Source organism: Phoenix dactylifera, chromosome 5 (assembly GCF_009389715.1).
Source record: "Phoenix dactylifera cultivar Barhee BC4 chromosome 5, palm_55x_up_171113_PBpolish2nd_filt_p, whole genome shotgun sequence".
In the NCBI taxonomy this organism is placed as follows: Eukaryota; Viridiplantae; Streptophyta; class Magnoliopsida; order Arecales; family Arecaceae; genus Phoenix; species Phoenix dactylifera.
In genome coordinates this window covers 1,749,306-1,770,841 of record NC_052396.1, presented here as the reverse complement: position 1 = coordinate 1,770,841, position 21,536 = coordinate 1,749,306, and the positions used below count along the sequence as shown (strand labels likewise).

Here is a 21,536-nt window from a genome sequence, read left to right as displayed (position 1 = left end):
GATCCATACTGTCCAAATTTAGAGACCTAGCTCAGATGGACTTGGTCTTAATTTTAGATGAGGGTGTATTATCTTGATTATTTTTTTTTCATGGGAATCTGAATCTTGATCCAGTTTTGAACTAGGTTCAGGGTACTGTGGTAAGAACATTAATTGTTTGAATTTACAAAAATTTAGAATCCAAAATTGGATCCACACTATCCAAAATTACAGACCTGGAGCTGGACTTGCTCTTATTTTCAGTCAAGGATGTATTATCTTGACATTATTTGTCTCAATTGGGTCGGACAAGTAGACAAAATTTTGCCATCCCTATGATCAATTAGAGCAATCGAACACTTGGCAAAAACAAAATTTGGAACCATCATATGATTTGTACATCTGTCCTTTTCTGATATGCTAAAAAGGAAACAACCTCAGACCCCGGTCTCAGCAATCAATAGATTACTGTAGCCATCGTTTAGAATTTCGCAGTTAAACCTCTAATGACCGTACCATAACTACCTCAAATAGAAAGGAGTAAAACTGGGACTCTGGGTTAAGAGATGTATTAATTCCTGTTGTTTATAGTTTTCATTACAGATTTTCTAACCATGTAATTTCCACATAACTCGATCATTCTTCGGACCCATCATATGCTCGATAAAAAGAAGAAAAAACCAAGTGAGGATTCAAGGGAAGGCTTCGAACTAAATTGCAGCAAGACCAATGATAGCGGCCACAAGCCTTTCTTCGGCCCTCTCGAGGTCATCGACATATTACTGCCCTTGGGCCAAGCTCGCATGTACAATAGCATATATTGGCAATGCAACCGCGACAACTTGAGCTACGACGATTGGAGTCTGGACCTCACTGAGACGTCGTTCAGGTTCAGCAACACCAGAAACAAGTTCACCGTCATCGGCTGCGAGACCCTCGCCTACATTGGAGGTTATAAAAACGAAACCGATCTGTACCAGAGCGGCTGCGTGTCGATGTGCCGGAACAAGACATTCCGCCGGCGTTGGCTGCTGCCAGACTTCCATTCCCACGGGGCTCGGCTACTACAACGTCTGGTTCGATGGCAATTTCAACTACTCCAACGTCCGGGAGTTCAACCCTTGCAGCTTTGCGGTTCTGCTCGAGGAAGACCGGTTCGAGTTCCGGTCGACTTACGTCACTACGCTTGATTTCTACTATAGAAACAGATGGCCGGAGGGGGAAGCACCCGTGGTGCTGGACTGGGCCATAGGAAAGGAGACATGCGAGCAAGCCCAACTCAACCTGTCCTACGCTTGCATCAGTAAGCATAGTTACTGTGTTGGATCCTCCAATGGTGGCTATCTCTGCAACTGCTCAGAAGGCTACAAGGGAAATCCCTACGCTCGCGGTGCCGATGGATGCCAAGGTCTGTGGGCAGCTCTCTCTCTCACTCTCACTCTCATTCTCATGCAGTAACTTAATATCCTTTCTTAGCAACTGATTACCTGCTCTCACGGCGTGAATTATGGGATGGCAGACATTGACGAGTGCACTGAAAAGCGGCCATGCTCCGAGTCTGCGGAGTGCACGAACACGGTAGGGAATTTTTTCTGTTCGTGCCCACCAGGCATGCTCGGCAACCCTCAAAAAGGTGGAACTTGCTACCCAAAAGACATACTTTCCCTGACAGTGAAGCTGGTAATAGGTAATTCCTCTCCTCCACCATGAGACAAACAGCAATACTGATGGCACACACTGCCCCTTCTTCTGCTTTGCAATGTCTTTTTTCTTCTTTTCTTCCTTTCCTCGCTGCACCTTCAGCTGGGTTTCTGTGGTGCATCTTTTGTTTCCTCGATGATTAAAGGTGATTAGATCTTCGGGCTTAATCTTTTCCTCGAAAGAGGGAGAATAAGAACACAAAAAGTAGCGCTGTGGCCACATATCGCGCTCAAAACTGTGAAGTAGAGGCAGACAATTCAAGATTCTTTTTGGCATGGCTGAGTCAAAAGAAACTTGAGAAACTCTTTTGCAGTAGATCATTCTGATGTACATCTTGTAACAACCCAGGACGTCACCTAAAATAGCTACCCGAAAAGTATTATTTAGATTTCTTGATCCTGTATAACTACTCAAGATCTACCAAGCGAATAACCGATGCGGAACTAAATACACGCTCGCACAGGTCCTCACATACTCCTCCTGTTTAAGCCCTAACATTCTCATCAGGCTAAGAATTCAAATTCATTCAAATTTAATCACAAGCACCACGATAGACTCGTGGTCAGCCTTCATGAACCCATGCTGCAGTATCCCTTAGTCCACATAGGCTATGTATCAAGTCTGCTCTAATACCATTTGCAACAATCCAACCGAAAAATATTATTTAGGTTCTATGATTCTATATAAAGACGAAAAATTTACTCAGCGAATAATCAATGTAGGACTAAATACACGCCCACACGGATCCTCATACATCTCTGATATAACTAGGTATCATGATGGATTGTTAATTGTGCGTACCAGTAACCTCATATATTGACCCGAGAAAGATTGCCATAGCAAAGGGAGGAGTTCATGACTTATCTCCCACAAAACTCAAATTCATTCTCTACACAATCAACCTGCCCCCAGAAGGCAATTGTGCTCCCTTCAGCAGACATCTTGACAAGTCGTTAAGTTTAATATACAGCAAACTAAAAGACTTCTTTATCTAATATAATTCGAATGTTTAGGGATTTCAATACGCAGAGAAAGGACTTGTTTAGTCTCGTCACCAGCCAATATGCTGTTTCATTGATCTTTTGTCAGGGATTATAATATATTTGATCTTTGAAGCCATTAGCTTTTGCAGATACATTGCCACCAAGTAACCACAGTCATTTTTAACCTAAATCACAACTAGGTGGTCTTTTATTTTATTTTATTTTTTGTGAAACACCACTAGGCATTAATTAGAATTTATCCTCGATATTATGTATTATAAATTAGAATTAACCTCAGTCAGAATTCTCTGGTGCCTTGCTTCTGGCCAGCATTGGTTTCTGCGTGGTCTTCTCCGTGGTGTTCATGGGGACGGCTGATAATAGGCCAGATTCAAACCTCAAACTCGCACCATTCACCAAATTTTCTGTGCAGCTGTATGCAGTAGGCCACTCTGATGTTACCATGATGAATGTAAAAATCAAATTTTTTGTAGTTCTATCGAATATACTCTACCATCATATCACAATGCATGAAGGTTTCAAGGCACTGTCATTATTTTACAATGACAGTACAGGCATACTGATATGCTGATATGAAAAAACATCAGTATAGCCGAAGGATTTCGTGCCTTATCTACCACAAAAATCAAACTCATCCTCTGAACCATCTGCACAGAAAAATATTTTTGCTTGCTTTCTTCAACAGATATCTACGTAAATCTAATGTATAGCATATTAAGGTATCTCTTATATAATAAATTTAGGTGCTTACTCTGGTTATCAGTCGATCAGCTATTTGATTGGTCTCCTGCCAGGTATGACAAAATATCTGGTCTCCAAAGTCTTAAAGATCTTCAGGTACCTGAAAGTATTATGCCACCGAGTATACCATTTCAATTTTTCCTTTTATCCAGCTCACAACTATGTGGTAATAAACTTCCTGCAAACATATGGCTTCATTAGAACCATCCTCGTACCTGTGTCTTCTTGACTCTGTTTTCTAGCAGGTTTCCACCTCTAGAAGACAGACATTCTCAATAGAGCCTACACCACCCTTTAGCTCACCCAGATGACCAAGGCTTTACCACCATTCCCATCAACAAGGAACACTGTAAAGTAACCCTTCACAAAACCAAGCAACATCTTAGCTGCCTGCAAAAGGTGATTTAAATCTGCTTTTTCAGTGTATTTCAATCAAGCACTAATACAATTTTGGCTTTTCCACCACCTGTAATCTTATTGTCCCTGACAATTTTGGACTCCACCTTCTACATTCCATAAGCAAACTTTTGAGTTTGATTATCAGATATTAACATCATAAATAAATGTAACGGTCCTGTTTCCTTCTATACTAACAGTAATGCAAATAATCGTATCTTGCCAAACATAACTCACGCTAAGTCACCAGCAAGGACGTGTGGATAAATTTTATATGGCCTCACAAGCTTGTCATCTCCGACGACTCTGTAAACATAAATCTTATTCAGCTGCCTGAAATTCAGGTCAATTTTACTCGTTGAGGGGATTGTCCATGTGACACAAAGTTGAACACTTATATGCTTCATATGAAAGGACAACACCATTTCAGGTTCAATTAATTATTTTTACTTCGAGGTCTATTTATTTAGTATTTTTAACATTCGATTTTCCACCCTATTTCAATGATTGGCCCAACTAGAAACTAAAATTGCTGCATATCTAGGATTTGAATAAATGCACTTACAAAATTAGAAGAATGATGTCTTTTCAATTTTTCAGAACTAGTATTCAAAAACTTGGAAAGAAATCCTATTTTCTACTGATTGAGTTAGTTTGACGGGGAACACAACCTTCTTTGGTACACATCACTTCTTAAATGTTGTAATCATTACAAAATTATTAAAAATTATTACAATGAAACGTTTCATGAATTCATGTTTCTACTTACATTTGATCTATTTATGTAACTTTTTCCTCCATCTACTGACAATGTCTGCTTGTGTATACGCAGGCATTAGCATCAGCCTAGTCATTCTATTATCCATTTGCTTTTGCATTTATATGGTCCATGAAAGAAGAAATCTTATGAGGGTTAAAAAGAGATATTTTCAGCAAAATGGAGGCTGGCAGCTGCTTCATGAGATCAAGTCAAACCAAGGCCTAGCATTTAAGATTTTTACAAAAGAAGAATTAGAACAGGCAACAAACCAGTTTGACAAAAACAGTGTCCTAGGGCATGGAGGCTGTGGAACTGTTTATAAAGGAATTTTGAAAGATAACCGTACAGTTGCCATAAAAAAAATCATAGATAATTGATGAGAGGCAGAAGAAGGCATTTGGAAAGGAGATGATTATACTTTCCCAGATCAACCATAAGAATGTGGTTAAGCTCCTGGGATGTTGTTTGGAGGTCGAAGTTCCCATGATAGTTTATGAATTTGCCTCCAATGGGACTTTATTCCAATTCATCCATGAAAAGAGTCACAAAGTCCCCATTTCCTTGGATCTGCATCTAAAGTTTGCTTCAGAGTTGGCAGAGGCACTTGCATATTTACATGCATCAGCTTCCGCTCCAATCCTTCACGGAGATGCGAAGCCTTCCAACATACTTTTAGATGACAACTACACGGCGAAGGTATCTGATTTCGGAGCTTCAATGCTAGTTCCAATGGATGAAACTCAATGTGCTACGTTAGTTCAAGGTACTTGTGGTTACTTAGATCCTGAGTACTTACTAACATACCATCTAACAGATAAAAGCGATGTTTATAGCTTTGGTGTTGTTCTTCTGGAGCTCCTTACCAGCAAGAAGGCACTTTATTTTGAAGGATCTGAAGAAGAGAGAAGCCTAGCATCAACTTTCATATCTGCCTCTAAGGAGAATCAACTTCTAGGGCTTACCCATAGTCAAATTAAGAATGAAGGGGACATGGATGTGATTCAAGAAGCTGCTCAGCTTGCAAACGAATGCTTGAATGTTAGGGGGCAAGAAAGGCCTTCAATGAATGAAGTGGCAGAAAGGCTAATTTGGCTAAGAAAAGTCAAACTGCATCCACAGGCACAGCATGAACCTGAAGAGATTGAGAGATTGCTCGGTGAATCATCAAACTATCAAGAAACAGATATCACCAGGTATTATAGCTTAGAGAAAAAAGCAGCGCTAGATATAGAATATGGAGGTTGATGTTATTATGTTCTAAACATTTAAGGCTCCACCAGTAGACACATATTAAAGATTTTGGAGATTTCTTTTATAGGAATATATGATAGCATGTATGCATAAGAGGGAGAGGGTGACAGAAATAGGCTCATTTGCTGCTATTAACCATCATAGTCCATGTAATCATGCCAAACCTTTTCCTGAGATGGCATGTGTACCTATGTGATGCACTTGTAATAATTCAGTATCTTAAACGTGGTCAGCGACCATTGCAAATTTTTATGTTATTTTTCATTTTTAAAAAGGCTAACAGAAGACGTAAAGGTAAATAAAATTATTGAAGGAAGTTAGATGAAAGCATACAAGTTAAATATTTTTCAACAATTAGGAAACCACTTGGACCATGCTTTGAATTTTGGGTGCTATGAATTTTAGGCTTGCTTTTGATACAGATTAGATGGTCTTACAGATGACTTAATCCTATCTGATATGCACGAGCTAGGGATGCGGGCTAACAGATGTTAGGCACTCTATTAATCCAAATTAAACTTAACAAGTTTTAAATTGAAAACCAAAACCAGCTTTATAATTTCTGGCATTTAAAATTTTAACATACCAATTCATCAATCTAATTTCTAGGATCAGATTACATGCGCTAATGGAACACAACCTTAATCAGCAATATAGAATTGCCATAAGCTCAACATAAATATGTCGCGTTGCAATTATTATCTTCTCATTGATGTCATTTTCTTTTTCAAAGGAATGGAAAATTGTCCGGCATTGTTTCTTCACAAATTCCTTCATTAGACCAGTTATGACTAGAACCATATGATGCCTATTGCAGAGGTCGAAGCATCCATGTTATTCAATAAGCAATTCTGCATGTAATGGACTGTCAGAACATACACAAATCCTGACCAACAGCACCGAATTCTAAATGAACACCTTTATTCTCTTTTCAAACTCTTTTAATCTCTCCAAACGAGAGTTACATGGTAATGACGTTGTCATAGTGGTGGTAGGCTGAGAGACTAGCCACAAGGGGTACCCATCGGCGAACAAGAAAGTGGAAGTCATACATCTCCTTCAGATCAGTAATCCCATTGAGAGTGCTGCATTATATCTTCCAAGTGTCACAAATTCACAATACACCTAGCGACTGCAGGATCCAATTGGAAATCACATCTCACCAGACAATATGCAGGTTGGCATTAGATTAAGTGCACCAAAAGAACCTTCCATGCAAAGATTTTCATGACTAAGTATATTTCAATCAAATCTTATCCACAAACTGCCTTGGAGATAATAACTAAGATATTAAATTTCGCAATGGCCAGTAGGGCACAAATTTGATGAAATGCCCAAGCACACAATCATTTAAAAGCAGCAGCAGGAGGGGGTAGGGAGGTGGGGAGGGAGATAGAGAATCTTTCAGAAATCAAAAAAAAAAAAAAATATTGTGTAGAACCTAGAGTTCCACAAACATCATGTACAATATGGAAAATCTTTTCCTCCATATGAAATGGAAACCATAGAACACTTTGCTCAACTATACAAAGTTGCTTTGAAATGGTTAAGAATTAGATTGATTTTTGTAACAGCAAGCTTGCACATAATGAACATGAGAGAGAAAGAGTAGAATAATGCTATGTTGAAAGATTTACTAAGATGAAAGCCAGTTAAAGCAACAACCATGCATTGAACAATCGTTGAATTTAGGATATGGAAACTCTATTTTTTTTTCACTTTGATATAAGAACAATAGCATGAACATACCATGACCATCAAGCCTTCTTCCAACTATTTAGCATCAATTTATGAATTCTTGATCCCCATTAAAATGGCGTCCTAGCGCACGAGGCCTCCGCCACTGCGGGGTATGGAGAGGGTCAAACGTACACAGTTTTATCCCCATATGCGAAGAAGCTATTTCGGTGCTCTGAGCCCACGACATCTAGATCACAATGGAGCAACTGTACGATTGCACTAAAGCTCGCCCTCAAATCCTGGTGCTCTATTAAGATTCATATAATCAATGGGCCACCTTTGGTGTTATTGCATATTCTCCCACAACTTTCATTTTAGCTCGAGTCCTTCCTAGTTCCGTCCACTTTCTTGATTATTAATGACTAATTTGGCACCACTACTTGCCAGGACTTCTCCACATCTTTGTTGCGCATACACATGATTTCAATTCATTGTCCATCATTTCATCATAAACCACTGCAAGTCATGCACCTTCAACTTCTCATTCCTCACTTCTTTCCTAGTTTTAAAGAACATTTGCCATAGTATTCACATGTCTGCAGTATATTCCATATTGGTTTTATCCTTCTTTATTGCTTGACATTTAGAAACATAGCATAGCAAGCCTTAAAACCATTTATACAAAAAAATTCTTTTCTAGCACATGGGCCTGTCACACAGCCACCTAGAAAATCCTTTCAACTTCATCCGCCCAACTCTAGTTTTAACTAAAGATTGTTTAAGGAGTATAAATGATCCTTCTTTAACAACAATACAAATGATAATCCAACAATTCAAAGGTCCTGATGAGCCAACATAAGGAGAAAACAAAACAGGAATTTCCCCTAGTAGACAATTACGTTATAAGATATTCATAAACAACTTGAGATTCTTAAACTATAAGGATCTTGATCATATGATGGCTAAAATTGGTCCCATGAACAAATAAGCAATCAAAATTAAAATCTAATCTCAAAATTAGAGGTAAAGAGTCTTAATGAACCAACCATATATATCTACTTCATGAACAATATGATGATCAAGAACCACATCCATCAAACAATGAAAAGTAGTTTCTTGTACAATCTAAGGGTTGAAAATTAGGGCATGAAATGGGCTAAGGCTGGCCTGAGGTTCGTTGGGATGAGCTAGCTCAAGTCGTGTATTGACCCAAGCCCGAGATTGTTTGGGTCGAGCTTGAGCATAAAAATGAAGCTTGAATAAGTTTTGGGCCGGGCTTGGGTCGATGCTTGGTATGGCTCCGGCATGTCCGAAAGCTCGAGCTCGACTTCTGACCCATGGCCGATCCCAAAACCCAGCCCGATCCTCTCCAAAATTCATTATTAGGACCTTTAGCCAAGAGTCTTTCAGGTCAGGTCCATCATTTAAGGCCAATCAAGCCAAAAAAATTGGGTCAACTAGGCCGATTCAGGTCAAGCCCAACTTTTTGAGGCTTATGCAGTTCAGACCCAATTGGACTTCGGGTCAGGCCCGAACTCGAGCCAGGATTTGGGAAAAAAAATTCAGGCTTATGCCCAGCTCAATGCTCGAAAAAATTTTCAGGCCCTATTTGGGTAAAGGTGTTGCCTAGCCCAGCCTAATTCCAACCCTATTGAGAATGGGCTATGACATGTTTAAGAAGATAATCCCTATCTAATGGCACCAGCTAGCATACATACAATCCGACCGTTAGGATCAGCTTACACTAATCCAATGACATGAGTGGACCTAACCTCCTATGCTATAAATGGTCCTATGTATAAATCGATTATTATGAGCCAAATAATTCCAAATTATCTTTGGAAAGGAAGTTGAATCAATGTAGGGTGTCATTCCATTTCATGAATGACCGATGATTGGGACAGGATTAGAACTCATTTTACACAAAGTTGGTTGCATGAACTTCAGTCTATTTGACAATGTAACTTGTAAACTATTTTAAATGATATTTATGTTTCTCTCATCCTTCATGAATCTTTCTAGATACCATTAAGAAGGAAAACCACTTAGATGGTCAATCCATAACACAGAATCAAATTAATTTGTTAAAAATGTCCATTGCCAGTTTATTTTTTTGACTCTACTGCCTTTGTTATAAAGCTCACAGGTTTGATTTCTCGATGATGAGACAAACCATGTGGATCAAGTTTATTCTCACTCAAATTTTTGAGGTTATTCTAGTTTCAAATACCTATGATCTCTCAATAATCCATTTATATGCAATCCTTTTCTAATGTGTGTTGCCTAGCTAAAGTGGTCGACATGAAAAATCCAACAGCAATGGAATTTCAACAGCCTTCATCCAAACAAACAAATAGCAACAAACATTATACTGGTTCCTAACTCAACAAGTGCAAGAAGAATAACCATCTAGTACAGAAAAACACATCAAGCCTAATAGAACATCAACGCCCAGAGAAAACAGACAAGTACCAGCATGCTCAATCATTAGCAACCAACCATTCTCCAAATATCAAAAAACACAGGATAACATCCAGACCCATATTCAAGCATTTAAGTTTCTTCTTGCACAAGCATAATCATATACATAATCGGATACAGGACCATATTAAATTTTCAGAAAACTTGTCTTTTCTTCCTGGTTCAGTCATCCAAGAATCAACTCCAAATCAAGAACATACTAACAAGAAGTTGTAGCTCTCCCAGTAGTATACAGACAACTAGCAACAGCAATTCAGCAAGGAGAACAGAACCCTAACTATGGGCGGCAAGATCCACGTAATTACCTCGATTGAACGCCACCAGCCCTTCGCTCTCCCGCATTAGCTGAAGCAGAGGCAGAGGCAGAGGCGCCAGTACCAGCATCAGCCTCCACCGGCTTCGCCGCATCCCCGGAACAGCAGGCACCGCCGGGGTGGTGGTGGTGGCCATGACCGTGATGATGGGCGGTGCGGACCTTGAGCTGCTTCCGCATGTCGTAGGCGTCTTCGCCGTCGGCGTAATACTTGGCCTCGACGTCGTGGATCTTGTATCCGAGGGTGGAGGTGTAGAGGTTGATGGCGGCGCGGTTGCTGCGACGGACGTGGAGGGAAACGTACTCGGCGCCGAAGACGGAGTCCATGGCGTTCTGGGCGGCGGTCATGAGCTTGGTGGCGAGGCCGAGTTTGCGGTGGGTGCGGAGGACGGCGAGGGAGGTGATGTGGCCGTGGCACGGCTCGGAGGCGTCCTCCTCCATCTTGGCCAGGACGTAGCCCACGATCTTGCTGCCGTAGTCCTCGGCGACGAAGAGGAGCTGCGGCCACGACAGGATGTGATACAGATAGTACTTCATCTGATAGTTCTCTGGGAGGCAGAGCAGGTTGCACGCCTGCATCGCCAGCAGATCCTCCACCGTCGCCTGACGGATGCACACCATCTTCGCCGCCGCCAACGCCGCCTACGTTTCTAGGGTTTCTTTTCTGGAGCTTCAAGCGAGGCGGGGGAAGGAGGCATAGCCGAACAAGAAACGAGGGTGACAGGCAAGGGAACCGAAGGTTCGAGACAATTTGTCATGGACCGGGCCTGCCTTAAGTCGGAGCCCAACTCCCTAATTGCGTCAACGCGGCGAGTCTGTATAAATATAATACACCAAAAGAACCGCGTTTCGAAAAAAATGAAAGGTCAAAACTCAAAAGAATAGACTTATCGCACCGTTGGACTCGCTTCCTGGGAGGAGACCGATCGCTTCATCTCTAAGGAACGATGTCTCCGTTTCTTCCTCCCCAATTTCCTCCGTCACCCAAAATATAAATCCATCCGTTTCGTTTCGAAGTGCGTTCGAATCTTTCGAAGTTGCAAGGAATTTCGACGTTCTGATTCCTCCGGAATCCCTAGAGAGGGACCTATCTGCTGAATTTTTGCGGAAAAGCGTTCCAATTTTGGGACTGCGGTGCTCTCTTGGAAGCGGAGAGGATCTATCGAAGAAAGTTCGAATCTTTCGCAGCTTCGAGGAACTTTTGGCTTCTGATTCCTTAACCCCAGCGGACGGTCCAATTTGCTGAATCTTGGAAGGGCGCAAAGATCTAAATTAGGGATTTTGGAGCGGTTATTTTGCTACTGATAGCCTTGGGAGCGCCCACTCCTGGGGTTTCTCTCTTGTTTTGGTGCATAATTAAGGTTCTCGAGGAAAATTATTGATGGGAGCGCGGCAATCCAAGGATGAGCTGCTCTACCAGCAGGTCAATTATGGCAACATTGAAGGGATCAGGGCTCTTCGCAACCAAGGTGCCGGATTGGAGGTAAGCTTACTCGTATTTTCTATTGGAGGACTTGGATGTTGGATTCTTTGATATTTTTGGAATTATGGGTGGCGTTAGTTCTGGATTGGATGATGGAATCTTTTTTGCAGTGGATAGACAAAGAAGGGAAGACCCCGTTGATCCTTGCATGCATGAGGCATGATCTCTTGCATGTTGCAAAAGCGCTAATCGAGATGGGTGCCAATGTGAATGCTTATCGGCCTGGTAAGAGACTTATTCTCGTTCTCACTTTGTGATTCTATGGCCATTTACTTCTGGGTTGATGGATTGACAACTTCAAGAAGAAGGGACATACATGCATCGGTTTCACTATTGTAGTGTAGAGGAAATAGTTGAATGCTTGTGAATCATTTTGCCTTGAACTCATTTTTCATGGTCTAGCATTGGTACGAGATGTCGAACATGTTGGTTAGATTTATACAACTATTGAGAAATTCATTGAGGCAAATTAGTGACCGAAGCTATTTTGAATTATAGGTGCAAGATAAAAACGATTGATATTCTATGGGTCCTCGTGATTGGAAAATAAGAAATTAAATTATTTTCCATTAAGTGTGCTTGGTGTCTAAGATGTGCATGTGACTTTTCTATGCTTGAGGAAAATAAAGTAACTTTCGAATTGCTTGACTTTTTTTAGCTCATACAAGTAGATGGAGTGCAACTTAGAGTTAGTCTAAGGTGATTGGGTTGATGTTTGGTTGTTGGGACGAGGTTTAACATTTTGTGAGTTCAAGGATATTGTTAAGTACTAACCTAATTTAAAGAAAAATAGGGATTTAGTATGTAGTATGTAAAGTGTTCTAGATGAATCTAAGGTGCATAGCCGAATGGTGTTCATGTTTGAGCGGGAAGGCCTTGGCCTGCTGTGTTGAGGAGTGACTGTTATATATACATATATTGATAGAACCAAACATGGCTAGCTAGAGGTGATTTTTTTTTTGGGGATTGTATGCTTCCTCTTTTTTTGCTGCATGCATATTTAAACTTGCAGGTTCAACCACTGGTCAGATTCCAGGGGCTAGCCAGCACAACAATGATGATTGATTGAGTGAGCGGTGCTTGATAGGTTGAGTGAAGTCAAACATGCAAGTTGGATGTCAAAGGCAGATTATCATGACGGATTGGATTGTCTGGGGGAAGCTGCCAAAGTGCAATGGAAGAAACTCTTGCACAATGAATCATCAAGATGTGATATGCCTGCTTGAATCTGAGGAGCTAGTGGATCTGGTGGAGAATGGCTATGCTGAGATGGTCGATGAGCTAGAGTGCCAATGCTCTCTCGACCATAGGAGGTGTTGCAATAAAACTGGAAGGACAAAGTAGCCTGGTCCTAGATCTACGAAGCACTGGATGAGGTTGTCGACAAGATCTCAAGGTTGAAACAGCAAAAAGCCTGAAAATATCTGGAGAAGATGAATGACGAGATCCAGGGAGGAAGAAGAGAAGCCAGATTGGTTCATGAAAATGGTGACCACTGCAGTTGTGCATGTGAATCATCTAGTAATTATGAGAAGATGCATTTTATCCTTATATTTTCCTTGTTGATGATGAATGTGATTCTATAAATTATGCATGCATTAAGACTGGGAGTAATGCATGACAGCTTGGTTGACAAGTTCAAGGATCCTATTGCAGAAGGTCGATGTGTTGTGGTTGGAAAACCTCTTTAAATGAAGAGGCATGCATCCAAAGTGTTTTCAACATGAAAGACATGAGAAGATTTAGTGTACGTGATCAGGATAAGCTGGGGAACGAGACACTGGATCAAGTCAAAAGTTTGGTTGCACAACGTGTTATATCAGAGGTGGGCAGCTGTTAAAAGAAGTTTCTGAAGTTTTCAGAAGCATGGATGGCGCAGATTCTTTCATGAGACAATCACTGGTTCAGTATTATGTGATGAAAATAGCACTGCCCATATTACCATACGATGGAATTGATCATCCGAATTAAGGAGGATGTTGGAATTTAGTCTGGACTTACCTAAGTTGCTTTGGTTAGAGTATAATTGTCTAGTTAAAGTTTATTGTCTTATGAAATTTTGGACTTTGTTTCGTAAGAAACATAGGGGATGAAAGTACATGAAGTGTTTAGTTGAATTCAGAAAAATGCACAGCTAGATGGTGATAGAAATGAGCATAGTTGGAGAGAAATTTTTGTGGATTCTTATTCTCTAGGCTTTGTCTCTCTCCCTTCTGTTCTGTCCATGCATATTTGAACCTTGGGGTTCAACATAACTTTGCCTAAGGTTTATTTTTTCTATGTAAATATTAGACATATACTTAGGTGCTTTCTCTATATGTTATCTATGCTTTAATTATATGAAAACATTATGCCACAAATCTAGTCTATTGACATTAGGAAAGCTAAAGATCCACTTTATGGAGTTTTTTTTTTTTAACTCTGTATGTTAAGGCATTAAGCCAGCCTGTTAGCAGATAGGTTCTGACTCTGACACCTTATTATATTTTAAGAGTGTATTTAGTGGTTCTGCTTCAGCAAAACATTGTACTCATATATGATTATTTAGTTATGGAACAGTTGATCATTTGTCATGGGGCATAAAAGTCTTGTGCTTCTTTTGTGCACTGTAGGGTCTCATGCAGGAACACCACTGCATCATGCTGCAAAAAAAGGCCTCGAGCAAACTGTTCATTTACTTCTCTCTCATGGAGGTATATCTAGTTAAACATTATGTTTAAATTTTTCTATAGCAAACTTGCGTTATCTGCTGATTCTTTGTGATACTGAATCCCTGCTTAACCTTTTTTCAGCAAATCCTTTCATCATGAATGATGATTGTCACAGTGCACTTGATTTGGCTAGAGAGAAGGGGCACTGCAATGTTGTCCGTGCCATTGAGGTATGCTTGGTAGACACTTTTTGAATTTTAACCTAGGTGTATGGTATCATTCATTCTCTTGTTTTATGCTGTTTATACATTATATGTGGTATCTTGTGTTCAGAGTCGAATATGCCTTTTCTCTGGCTGGCTGCGGGAGCATTATGGGCCGGGCTTTTTGGAAGCATTTGCTCGACAGCTGATGTCAAGAAAAATGTCTGTACATATTTCAATTATATATTTTAAGTTTCCTTTTTGAATGCGATCTATTTTTAATTTAAAAATTGTAGACAGCTGTCCAGATTTTGGACTGTGTTAACTTACAGTTTACATTGTATTTGAATTCTTTGCTTCCGTTGAAAGGCTCAACATACATGCTGATCATAATTGCATTTATTTTACAGTTGGGCTGTGGTTTTACCTTGCGATTCCCGTAATCCGACAAGGCCTCTGAAGTTTGAGTTAGCTATATATCCTGACCTGCAGGTATAACAAAGAAGCACCAGCTTATGATTTACTTTTCATCATTTCATATTGTAAACGATGTTCTTCTTTCTTTATCTGATAAATGTTCTTCTATTATAACTACTCATGATTTTACTATCTAGGGTTAGCTCCTCATTGCCTGAGAATTAGCAAACAAAACGTTGCAATTTTAGGTTTGTACTCAAGGTATGCATGAAAAAGGAAGCAAATATACCCCAATGAAACTTGTTGTGTAAACATAAATTACAAAATGATAAATTTCCATTTATCTTGTTAAATTACATGCATCCATGAGCACCTTTATTTAGTTACTATAGTGGATGTGCCTGATATTATTGTTTGTTGCATGGAATAAAAGGTATATTATGTTTGAGAGTTTGAATTATTTAATTTTAGAGGGAGGGTTTGGTTTCTCACCCATTTTTATGGCGAACCATGTTAGGCTCTATTTATACGTTTTAGTGAGTACCCCTACCAAAGTCTGTAAGTGATTGTTTATTTTCCTAAAACATCTTTCTATTAAAATATATGATCAGTTCCAACTTGCAAGAAACTTGGTTTTGGGTTTAAGAAAAACATACCTAGTATAATTGATCTCAGTGAACTAGAACTTGTTCTGGTTTTGTTTTACACCATTTCATTATTACAGAAGGACCTGTTTACTGCTATATGTGCAAAAGAACCTACATGTAAAGGGGTTTATGCCTAAGGAATTTTTTTTTAACTTATAGTACACATGCATGACTTGATCAGCATTATCCAATAAATGACACCTATTAGAATAAGTCCTCACTGTCACACTTTAGTTTAACTAGAACTATACCAAAGTTTAACTAATTTTTTATGAAATCATAGCTGAAGCATCACTAGTACATGATGCCATATCTTAGTTAATGTATTCAGAACTTCTTCAATCTGATAGTCTAGTGCTATTGTGAGGTTCCTTGCCACCATTTTGCTTGGGAAAAAATTCTAGTAATCGTATAAGTACATGAGAAGATAAATAGCTTAGTAGCATGCATGCCACTTTGATGATGAGACAATAGCTTAGTAGCACCAGTCCTATTGGTTCTGTCTAGTGCATCTTGAAACATTTTTTTCCTTTGTGGTTTTGGTTTAATATATGGACAACTGGAAATTTTACGCTTTTATTGACGTAAAAGAGGACATCATTTTAAATTTATTTGGTGATGGAAAAGGGGTGCCTTTCTACCTTGTCATTTCTAATGCATTGTACATATCTTCCACATACATAGGGGGATGGAAAGAGGAATTACAATTTAAAAGTTTATCTGCCACTAAAAAAGAAAGAAGAGGAGTATACGTTAATCTTTGTTAGAGAAGAAGTGGGTTGTTATTTTGTTTTTGCTGGGTGTTTGTGCAAAATTAACTCCAAAGTTTAAGTAATGCAGAAAATTCTATCCTGAAATTGCTTTAAGCATTTTGCGCATTTGAGCGCGTGTCTCTCAAGTTAGCTGCTTCACACATTTTCTATGAGCTTACATATTGATCCTCTGCTTATGCTTATTATTTTATCTTTCAAGGGTAGCAAAACATTGTCGATCCCCTTGGTTAGCATTGTTCAGATCATTTAACCATCCTCTCGTAAGCACTGAAATTCGGTTCAGGACCATTTAATGCAGTATTATTCAAGGCCTAATTTGTTCTTGGTTGATGACTGAGATGACTATGTTAGTCCATACTTGCAACTTTATCTCACAACTTAGAAAGTTGAATATCAAAAAATGGAATTGAAAAACAATGGACTTCTTAAAAAAGAGGAGATTTTCTGTGATTTTAAATGAAAGGGATTAGAAAGAAATGTTGAATCTGATACAGGAATATTAAAGCACAAGGAGGTCTGCTATAAGCTGGATATTCTGTGTTGAAGAAGGTAACAAGACCAAATTCCTTATTGCAACTATTAAGGAAGAGAAATTAAACTTTATCAGGAGATGAAAATGTGGATTGGAAATGCTGTGGGGAGGAAGGAGATCTAGGATATTGCCTTTTGAATAGGTGAAAAGTTTCAGCAATGTGCTTGAAATGCAGATAATTCATTGGACTTGCTGGGAAGAAGGGGGGGGGGGGATTCAACTCTTAGGGAAATTCCATTGTTGGAATCTCATTTGCTTGATTTTCTGTTTGTTCTTAACATCAACTTCTTGAAGGAAAGTGAACTTCTGTTGGAGTTTTGTTTAATCTTATCTTCTATATAAAATTTGGACATGGATCAACATATGCTTCAGCTAGGTAAATTAACTTTTGCAAGTCCAAGCATTTCAAACCTACAAATGAAACTTCTTATGAAGAAATATGCAAAGGTTTTAGGACCATCAAGTTAGACTGAGTATAGGTCCACTGGCAGCAGCTTCTCGTTTACTATGATCACAAAAATAATAGAAGCCTCGATTCCAGCAAGATAGCAAGGCATCTCACAATAGCACTACTAGACTATCAGGTTCTTTTTGTTGCCTGGATTTTAGTGATATTATAAGTTGGAGAATTGTTCTTTTTATTGCCAAATACTCTAAGAGAGATGCTGTGTGGCAGAATCGACCACTATGTATGGAACAAAATTTTCTATCCAAATCTTAAGTGTTGTTTGTCTGTATAGTATGCTATAATGAGATTGGCCCTGTTGTCTCTGTTTGGCTAGAATTAGCTAATTAAGTCTTGAGTTCAGGATGTTCTCAAAATCATATTTGCATTTTTGGGGGGTCTCTCAGTATTCTTGTGGTTCAGTTTGCATTTTTTCCTCCTTAAAAAACTAGAATGTGTAATTCTGTAGTATTGCTCGTTGTTTGTGGTTCAATCCTAAGAAGAAGCTGATGTAGGATAAGAGCAGAGTCAGAATGCCTTAAGAGTAACCGTTCGTAAATTGATGTGTGACTCAACTTTGCTTGATACCGGACCACGTATAGCTCACAAAATTTTCACTTGATGTTTAATTTGCATGAGTTCAACATGTGCAACTCATTTTCCGCAACTGACTTTTTCTTTTGTTTGTCCATATTAATTTTTTCTACAGTTACGACAGGATATGCAATGACTTAAACAATTAATGTTCCATTGCTAAGGTTTTTATTGGCAAACAGGTTGCGAAGCCACGCATTGTTATTTCACTTTGGAAAACTCATATCGAAGAACCAAAGTTTAACCAGCCAGATCCTTCTGTGGTTGTTGTTGACAAGGCCACTAGTATGTCTCTACATTAAACTTGTTGTTTTTCTTAAATTTTGCTAAATGATGCCCCAAGGTTGTCATAGGCAGCAGCCTGGTCGCCTGGGCAACCCCATTGCACAGGCACCTGCCCGCTAGGTGAGGTGGCGATCTGGGCAGTGGGCACCTAGGTTGGTGCCTAGGCAGGCACTTCACTGGCTATGTGCTGTTTCTTTACACAGTGGGCTCCTATTTATGTTATTATTTATCACTTTAAATTTCAGCTATCTTTCTTCACATATTTGCTATCTAGTAAACCTTGGAGGTATTTATTAGAGTCTTTCAAAGACTCTGGATCATCGTCATCCATATTTGGTGTTCATCATCCATCCTGTGACAGCCGTCCAGCAATCTGCCCTTTGTTAGCTATTTTGGTGTTCATAACATGTTCCTGAAGATATTAAACGATACTAGATCATGTTATGAATAGCTTAGGTGGTTAACAACGTACATTTATGAAGATGATTTTTTTTTCAAGCGTTCTCTTTGAACCAAATATATAATTTGAACCAAATATATGCATTTAAAATGGGTGAAAAGTACATCCCACCCATTCCCCTCTTCCTACCCTAGAGATATTTCTACTTGAACTTATTCAGGGCCGCTATCCATCCCCTCTCCTCTGTTGTAAGTGCAATATGTCTGTTCTATGCTGGTTGCTTGCATTAGTTTATGTCACCAAAGATGCAAATCTTCTGATATACAATTATTGTGTAGGTAGTCGTGATAGGATTCCATCAAGTTGTTGGTGGTAGACTGTAAAATGAATTTATTAATAAATCTTAGAGAAGGTAGTTGGGCAAATTTGTGAAGTTGAACAATGAGTCCTATCCGGCTGATTATACCCTCCTTGACAATAATCCTGTTCTTAGCAGGATTTTCTTGCAACGTATCTTAACCTATCTCCATCTGTAACTAGTATGATATATTTTTCTTAGTCTTCATGACTTGAATGTAGCGTAACACTAGGTACCCCAATTGTTTTCATGAGGGCATGCTCTATTTAGTGCTTTTCAGACCTGCCAGTTTCAATATGTGAAATTTAAAGAGTCGCTACTTATCTTGCTTTCATTGTATATGCAACTTAGTTTATAATTTTTTTTTATTTCATATACTTCCTTTTTGGCAGAAACATTGACTATTAAGCTTGAGGTTGGCTAAACCTTTCCTCTGCAAATATAAGAGTTGCTACTAACAGTCATTAGTTGTGATTTCTTTAATAATACCATTATAACAGAGAATAAGGCTAGATAAAGCCCAGATGACCTTTCTTTACTGTTTTTTAGCACTAATTCTGAATTTGGTTTGTTATTCTGGTTAAAGTTGTCTGCAATTTAGTGACATTTGGGTTCTTCTGAACTTTAATTTGCTCTTTCTTCACAGGAACACGGTACAAGTTTTTATCAGCAAATGAAGGTGACAAGCAACAACTACAGTGGTTCTATAATGCATGCCGAGGAATTCCTCAGGTAATTACATCTTGTGATTGTTCTGCTAAGGATACAAGTGAATGATAGTGTAAGAATCTAATAGGAATTTCAGGAGGGCAATTCTGGTACAGACCAAGAATTAGTATTACTGGATGCTTTTGTCTCCAATTAAATTCTGGCATAAAGTGTAAATTCATTATGTGATGGACTTTGTTCCAACTAAGCTTGCGAGAATAGAGAGAACATATGGGGACTAAGAACTAATCTTGGAATTTCACTCAGAACCAGAAAATATGTTGCAAACAGGGTATGTAGGTAGGGGTTGGCTTGAAGCTTCTCTAGTCACTGCTGATTGATTGCTTCCATAATAAGGTCTTTAAAAGGTTTATTCTTTTTCTGTTACATTTTAGTAGCATTACTACCTTTACTTTGCTTGATGTTCAGCAAAATTTTTTTTGCAGATGAATAATAACATTCCAGTAACACCAGTAGGTGGACCCATGCCGCCCCCATCACAAATAAGCTCATATGCATCAGCAGCATTAACAGGCACACATACATCGAACCAGGAAGATGTAGAGTTAGCCATGGCCATTAATGCCTCTATTCAGTCAGCTATAGCAGAGGGAGTGCCTGATGTCCAAACAGTTACTCAGACCAGCAACACTAATGGCTGGGGGAGTGCATCTGATAGTTCTACTCACAATGGCTGGGGTTCACCAGATGCTGCTGCACCTTCAAAAATGAATGCCCAAGCACATCTGAACGAGCCAAATACCAGTGCATACAATGGATGGGCTGCTCCTGAAGTTAGTCCAAGTAATGGTGCATCACAGCCTACTACCAGCCAACCTGACACTCCAATTATTGTTCCATCCAATGAGACACCTCCCACAGTTTTGGTTCCTTCTGCTCCACCAATTGTTGAGGAGATATTTTATGATGGACCCATTCACTATCCGTCGATAGATGCCAGTCCTGTTGATATAAGCATGCCAACTGTAGAGATAAAACCTGCAACTAACGAAGTTAAAGAAGATCGTGCAAGTACTTCAAGCTTTTCCAAACCTGGGAACAGTGAAGTTAAAGAAGGCAATGATAGTACTTCTGGGTTTTGTGTTATCTGTTTGGATGCCCCAGCGGAGGGGGCATGCATTCCGTGCGGCCACATGGCTGGATGTATGCCATGCTTGAAGGAGATCAAAACGAAGAATTGGGGATGCCCTGTTTGCCGTGCCAAAATAGATCAGGTCATAAAGCTCTATGCCGTTTGACTGGTCAATCTGGAGCTGAACAGTTGATGAGGATGACAGATCTTGGGTGCTGTCATGATGTCCTAAATTTTGTGACCCTATGAATAAGTCAATGACATCTATGGATTGTTCTTGAATTTCCAGTGAAGGTCAAGATATAGTAATATAATTTGTATATGCTGCAGTTTCTGTCAGTAAGAAGATTGTGTTGGTGTCATGCATTCATGTGCCTGAAGTAAGGTAATGTTGTATATAAACAGTCTGTAATGTTGTTATTGTGGACAACATTAATGACGGAGTCTTATTGTTCCAAAAGGACAATTGTATTACATGCGTGCCTCACCTTTGCTACAAAGTGATTGCTGAAATGTATTAGCAATTGGTATGCTGCATTCTGGAGGCAAAAGGTGAGAAGTTGTGTGCAATATTCAACTGAGACTCCATCTTTACTCTTTATCTTTAATTTTGTAGGCATGCTCTATGATCTTATAATCAA

The 21,536-nt window shown here is 39.3% G+C and overlaps 2 protein-coding genes and 1 pseudogene across 2 annotated transcripts; 2 read left to right on the top strand and 1 right to left on the bottom strand.

Annotated features, from left to right (window-relative positions):
* The first annotated feature begins 2,381 nt into the window (after positions 1-2,381).
* Positions 2,382-7,260, top strand: LOC113462529 (annotated as a pseudogene).
* Positions 7,261-9,981: 2,721 nt separating this feature from the next.
* LOC103703942 (N-terminal acetyltransferase A complex catalytic subunit NAA10) lies at positions 9,982-11,083 on the bottom strand. Its single transcript, XM_017841983.3, has one exon. The coding sequence runs from the start codon at positions 10,925-10,927 to the stop codon at positions 10,295-10,297; it is 633 nt and encodes a 210-aa protein (XP_017697472.1). The 5' UTR covers positions 10,928-11,083; the 3' UTR covers positions 9,982-10,294.
* A 77-nt stretch (positions 11,084-11,160) lies between these two features.
* Positions 11,161-21,536, top strand: LOC103703941 (probable E3 ubiquitin-protein ligase XBOS34). Its single transcript, XM_008787019.4, has 9 exons — positions 11,161-11,789; positions 11,900-12,014; positions 14,402-14,482; positions 14,582-14,670; positions 14,774-14,865; positions 15,054-15,135; positions 18,234-18,336; positions 19,741-19,826; positions 20,249-21,536. The coding sequence occupies exons 1-9, from the start codon at positions 11,688-11,690 to the stop codon at positions 21,059-21,061; spliced, it is 1,563 nt and encodes a 520-aa protein (XP_008785241.2). The 5' UTR covers positions 11,161-11,687; the 3' UTR covers positions 21,062-21,536.